The following is a 6799-nucleotide window of genomic DNA, read 5'->3' as shown; positions in this document are numbered from 1 at the left end:
ATGTCCTTGTATCTGTTCTCTGGGTGTGGGGGGCAGGGGAAATATATATATATATATATAGTATTTTGACTAATAATATATGTGATAATGTCAGGGATTCTCATTAACCTTACCTTTAATTACCAAGTAAGCACAATTAAACCCAGTGTATGTGTGCAAACATATATATATATATATATATATATATATAATAAATGTATAAGGTCAACCACATTATGATTATATAGGCTGAATGGTTGTGTTCGGTTGCTTCTCCAGAGGTTTGGAGTATAATCTCACAGCCGCCCACACAGCCAGGCAAAATCATCGTAGTTACGTCATCGTCCCCCAGCATCCAGTGGGCCATGGCCAATGCGGACGGCGTCACTACAGGGCGGGGTTGCGCCATTTTGAATGTTGAGAGAGGTGTAGGAGGCTGGAGCTGTGAGGAGGGAGGGCTGCAGGAAGAAAGCCTCAGGATCTTCAGATTTACGAGTGAACGAAAGGACTTCCGAAAAGAGCTTCTTTCCTAGGTCCGTCTTCATCCAACCCCAGACGAACTGTTTGCAATAAAATAAATCCGGCAAAGTTATCTGGACAGTTCTGATACCAAAAACTAGCAACGGCAGGCGAAGGTAAGAGCCGGAAGTGACGTAATAGCGGGCCCGAAAGCGTGATTTTCCTTCAAAATACAGCTACAATAATCTAAGCTTTTAATAAAGTTTAATATACACATCATTATAAGTTGTAATATTCCTACATTTTAAGTATTAATACGTTAGAGAATTGCCTCACAACCTATATTGTTATAATTGTGACATAAAACTGTCAAAATAAAGGTGAATAACAAAAAAAATGTTTCATTTTAATGTAATGGAACATAAATATTTAATTTTCAAAATGGTGTAAATCCATTTTATATAGTACATCGGTTATTTATTAATAATCTAAACAAATTACACTTTAAAATTAAGTCGGTTTACATTCACTGGTTTCAAGATCTCAATTTAATTGATTAATTATAGATTTGTAAATAATTATCAGATTTAAGGCAGACTGATTAATGTAGTCATTTAGTATTTTATTCTCAAAATTTTTAATATTTTATACTGTGAATCAAATTGTGGAAGTTTTAAGTATCATTTTGGTGTTTTTTATTAAAACAAAACAAAAGGAACATCTAATGTTAGCACATCATGCATTTTTAAGTATCAAGCATCTTTAGATGGGCATTGCTCACGCTGCACTGTGGCAATTAAAACTGAACACTAGAGATGCCTGTCACATGAAGCTCTTTGGCATCATTTAAGTTCACCAGTATCAATATTTCAGTATCATTTACCACTAATACGTTTTTTGAAAAATAATGTAGCAGCCCTGCTGGCTGCAAAAACATAATCAGCAATATTAAATAAAGTGCATGAATACACAGGTACAGTAGACAGTACAGAAACATTGCATGGTGAAGATATATAATTTAGGAATGCATGTAGACAGACAGGACCCTCGGAGTGCCTCCTGAAAAACTATTATGGAAAAACAAAAATCCCAAGATTTGCAGAATAATGAATGGAATCGGTTCAGGAGAAATACAGGAGGACTTTTGTCCGTTTGGTTTCCTTACCTACCTGTGTTTACTTGCTTGACTAATTCATATAATGCATGGAATCTCTCTAATAATCTGATAATCACTCACTTTTATTAATAAATCTAGTTTTATGTAATTAATTGCATCTCTCTCCCATGTTTCAGAGTATTACGTCCAAGCGCTTTTATTTTGGAAAACTGCATTTCCGGTAATCTCTTGGAAATCTTGCTGTGGTCGCTGCCTTCACACTGCTGATCAAGACTTGGGTCCGACATCGCCACTCTCGCCATGGCAGGTAACTTGGCACGTTTAGGAGCTGCTCAAGCACGGGTTGTATTAAATCAGTTGTATTATAGCGATAGCTTCTGTTTGTTTCAGTGAGCGCAGCGGTTGTGCTGAAGCCATCATCGGCATTGCTGATCCGCTGACAGTAGCCTAGCATCTTAGCTGCCTCGTTTCCCTCCAGTTAGCCAGCAAATCGGCAAAACTGATTTCGATCGGGCTTTATTCGTAATGGGACGATCATTTGAGTACTGATGCGCCTCTGTGATCTGGGTAGTTATTTCAGCGATGAGCTGCATTTGCGCGGAAATCTGTCCAGCTAAACCCATTCATCATTCGTTAGCGGGGATGCGCGGTCGCTGCGGGGTTTTTAATGTGTCGGTTGTAAAAATGAATAGGCGTTGGATAACGTGTCCTGCTTCTCGTGCTCTGTGTACATGTATCACTTGGCCTGGTGTGTAAATCTGATTGGCATCTCGGCCTCTTTAAATCACCTCCGTTAAAGTAACGTTAGGGAACTTTAACCGGCTTCTGCAGAGTCATGAGCAATGAGTCGAACCCCAATGTGTTCCTGCATATGAAACTTTAAGCCATCTGATTTATTCACAGAAAAGAAATCAGATCAGTTTCTAAGGGGTGGGAGGATTCACTTATATGGCACTGATTGACAAAAACAAAACAATAATCAACCCTCCACACACGCCTTTACTGTCGATAATGGGTGTAGTAAATTTGTGATATATTGTTAAATATATGTATAAATTGTTATTGTAATGTATTATGTATTTGAGAATGTATATATGTATGTATGTGTGTGTATATATATATATATATATATATATATCATGACTACTGAACACACACACGCACAAAAGAACCTTCCAAGAAATTAAGATACTGTCCGAAATTTAAGTATTTTAATAATGTTTTTATTTTTTTTTTATCTGATTTCTGACAAGAGACGGGATAGATTTGATCAGTTTCTTTTTGTGTTTTCGCAAAATCACTGTTTTCTCCTTATTCAGGTTTCTTATCGACAGACCTCTTATTGGGTCTCCTGTAGCCGCTTTTCTCGTGAACAAACCCAACCAGTTTGGCGCTGCCTCAAACGGTCCCTCGAGATTTGCCTCAGCCCGTTTCTCCACTCTCATTAAAAAATGATGCAAGAGCTGTCCTTTAAATTTGATATGGATTATTGCGAGTGTAGACAGTATTTTAGCGTTGCTTTCTTTTTTTGTGTGATGAAAGGGCCAATTTGTTTTGTCAGATGAGAATGCCTTCTTTCCTCACTACCATCTTTCTTGTAGTATACTCTTGTTTTTTTATGTTATACGGAAAGTTTATTTTGAAATCAAATCAAATATTAAGAGAATGTTAGCAAATGAAAAGTTCCTTATAGGTTTATTGATATTTTGAAAGCTTCAAAAGTATCTTTCCCAGATATGTCCAAGGTTAATTTTTGTTTGTGGGCTGCAACAAACTTTAACTGGCTTTTATGGTTTCAGGAGCCGGAGGCGGGGGAAACGATGTGCAGTGGTGCTTTTCACAAGTGAAAGGGGCAATCGATGATGACGTAGCCGAAGGTGAGTTCCTGTCTGAATAGTCTCTTCCTGTCTAAGCAGGCGATTCATGGACCATACTCAAAAGTGTGCAAAAAGACAATGGTGTGTCCCCAGTGACATGAAAGACACTACAGAGTGCAACAGTCGGGATCCAAAAGTAAAAACCATCCATTTTTCTCCACAGGCAAATTCATTTTTAATGATAACTTATAAATCTTTAAAGACAGACCTGTTGTGAGCTCCAAGGTTGTTAATCAGAGGAAAATGCTTTTGTTGAAGCCATCCGTTCACATTATTTCAACTTATTTTTTTTTAAATAATTGTGTTTAGCAGCTGAATTCATGGTGGGAAACTACATTACCCATGATGCTGTGCAGAAAAATTACACCAATCATTGAGTCACTGTGAGCTCTGCAGGGTATGTCCACTCACAGCAAATTACATAATCGAGTGGATTTTAAATATAATACATACAATATAATAACAAATAAAAAATACATTTAAAATATATTGTTTCTTTAGAAACTTTAAATTAAAAGTTTTATAATTCACTATTGTTTTTAATTTGATTGTCATTTGCAGTGCTTCATGGGATTGTAGTTCTTTCCTTTATTTGTGCCATTTTAAGGTAGATAGTCTTGTACCTTTATCTGATTTTCAAATACTTTTTTGCTTCAAATCAAAGGTCGTTATTTTGTGATTCACCTCGTGATTTGGTTCATTGCTTATAACTCTTTAATGAAGACACTTTTAAATAGGGTTGGATACCGAAACCCGGTAACAATATGGCACCGGTATCTATGTAACCGGTATGTACTAGAACCGAATCCGAACGCAGATTTCGGTGCCTCATTTCGGTGCCATGCCTGAGCGATCGATTTAAATATTTGTCCTCTGGTTCTCCGAAACAGACGTGAGAAGCATCATCACTGGCACCGCACGTGAAAAATAATTTCCCGACTGAGAAAATGCACGTGAACTCAAGTCGGAAAGCTCTAATAATACAAATCCAACACATCTTTGTGGTAACGAGAGTGTCCATGTCATCAGGGAGCCGCTCTCAGGATGCGGTGTATTTAAATATTTTTGAATGAGCGTTTGCGCCGTTTACTTTCACTTTCGATTTCGTGATCACACGCACTCTGTGTAAAGGGAGCACATCTTACAAGATTAGATATTTGTCAATGAGCTCAGCATCTGTTGAGCAGCAAATACTCCAGCATGGTCTTGTCAGTCATCTCTCCTTATTCTCGACCTGTAATCAGTCAAAGCTGACTCCGGTAGCTCTTGTTGAATGCAGGGTTGCCAAGTCCGCGTTTTTTCCACTGAATTGGGCTACTTTTAAACTGTTGCCATGGGTTGATTTTCCCAAGTGGGTTAAAGGTTTGAAATATTGCATAAATTACATTTGACTGAAATGCTTGTATTGAAACATTTTGCATTCTACCTATGATAAAACTTTCATGGACTTCTACATTAACTGTTCCCTCCTGGTGGAATGACCTGCCCAGCTCAATCCAAGCAGCTGAGTCCTTAATATTTTCAAGAAACGGCTGAAAACACATCTCTTTCATCTTCATTTGACCCTCTAACTCTAGCATTCTCTATTCTAATGCTACTTCTAATTTTATCTGCTTGTTTTTTTTTATTAAAAAACTTGACCCTCTAACATTTGCACTCTCTATTCTATTTCTGTTCTAATGGCCAATCCATCATTTTTGGGGGGAATTTTTATTTATTTATTTTTAATAAGTATCAGTTCAGGCACCGTTTAGGCACCAGAACCGTTTTAAAAGTATCGATTTGGCACCGGTATCGAAAAAACCCCAAACGATACCCAACCCTACTTTTAAAATCTCTATGGAAAAAAATACATGGTAAAAATACTTCTAGAACCAACAAGTCAAAAGCTGTAGGCATTTTGCACTCTGTACTGTCGTTTAGATGGTTAATTTGTCCTCCAGCATCCAGTCTGATTTTCCCATTCCTTCTTATTTTGCTACGTATGGAAAACTGTGACTTTTGAGTGCATGAAGACTCCGACATTTCAGACTTTGTGTTTTAGTTTAGTGTATCATCCAGGGATTTGAAGTGCAGTACTTGTAGGATTTTTCAGTGCGAACACTACAAAATGCTATAGATTAGCACATAAGTACGTGAATTGGGACACACCTATTGTCATGCTTATTAATAATGCTAGTCAGTGGTGAAGGCAACAGCTTGACCTATCGGTCTAGTTTCCTGCCAACAGCAGGATGTCAAGTCAGAGACTGTGTGGTGGATTATATGACCTTTAATTCACCAGACTTCACTCTCCAAGAGTCTTGCAGCACACTTTTGCTTTGTTGGCTACCAGCCAATCGGCTGAATTCAGACATTCAAGCTCAAATGCATGTTACGTTCTCCGCAATGCAGAGCACTTTTTTGTAAGCTGCTTAAAAGAAACACTTGCTCTGTTCAGTTGTGCCTATATTAGCTTCACTGTGAAATGTGCTTATGGCTCCATTTTATAAGTCTGGAACTGGATTTCTGAGTTAGAAGCATGTTTATGACAAAGCTGATTGTGAATCTCGAATTCTATTAATGTTGATGGTTATACAGTAAATTCTGTAGATTTTTCTTTTGTTTAGCATAACTGAGATTATTCAGCATAGAGGGCTGGGTGATGTAGCTAAAAAAAATGGCCTTTATTATGATTTATGGTTTGTGCAGATTCAAAATCATGTCAACCACAATTTGAACCAAACAGTCAAATACATTTTTTAACTAAATATATCGGTTCCATGTTGGTAATAGGCCTGTATAATAGTGATGGGCGGTATACCGGTTCATACCGAATACCGGTGTTTATTTTTGTTATGATAAGAATTTTTAAAATACTGCAATACCGGTGTGTATGTCGCTTAAACAACGTTCAGAACGCGACACTGTTTGAAAGGGGTCCCTTTTCACAGTTGCACTGTGATGAGGGCACAGCTGTATGTGTTACTAAGCGTGAAAGTTCCGAAACTGAAGCTGTAGAACTAATAGAACGTGATGACACAGAAGAACTCATCCACAATATCCACATTGACTGCCACAAATATCCACCGCCCCCTGCCATCAGCTCCCGCGTCTCACACACACGAGCGTGACTTTAGCACTAGATTTAGCAACTTTCAGACCCCTTTAGCGCTTTTTTCCATAGAATATTCATACTGACAAACTTAGCTATGGTTCAGTTGGAAGATTTCGCCAGTGCTGTCCCGCGAACGCGAGGTCTGACTTTCCCGGAGAAGTGTCACCTCTCTCGGCGTCTGTTCTGTGCAGTGAGCGGCAGAGAAGCAGCGCTTTCAGTTGGCCGCACCGCAGCCGACTCGTCAATAAATGAGTACAAAACAGCGTTTCC

At 38.3% G+C, this 6799-nt stretch overlaps 1 protein-coding gene across 1 annotated transcript in view; it reads left to right on the top strand.

The window, feature by feature from the left end:
- Positions 1-353: 353 nt before the first annotated feature.
- The window catches only part of LOC107687801 (serine/threonine-protein phosphatase 2A 55 kDa regulatory subunit B alpha isoform), a 24863-nt gene continuing 18417 nt past the window's right edge, over positions 354-6799 (top strand). Inside the window, exons 1-3 of the mRNA XM_016485264.1 lie at positions 354-614; positions 1732-1862; positions 3355-3432. Of these exons, the coding sequence (XP_016340750.1) occupies positions 1856-1862; positions 3355-3432 (85 nt within the window). The 5' untranslated portion in view covers positions 354-614; positions 1732-1855. The remainder of the gene's footprint in view (positions 615-1731; positions 1863-3354; positions 3433-6799) is intronic.

Source organism: Sinocyclocheilus anshuiensis, unplaced genomic scaffold (assembly GCF_001515605.1).
Source record: "Sinocyclocheilus anshuiensis isolate Anshui unplaced genomic scaffold, SAMN03320099.WGS_v1.1 scaffold205, whole genome shotgun sequence".
In the NCBI taxonomy this organism is placed as follows: Eukaryota; Metazoa; Chordata; class Actinopteri; order Cypriniformes; family Cyprinidae; genus Sinocyclocheilus; species Sinocyclocheilus anshuiensis.
Note: the sequence above shows the minus strand (reverse complement) of the source record. Positions and strands in the feature narration are given on the sequence as shown.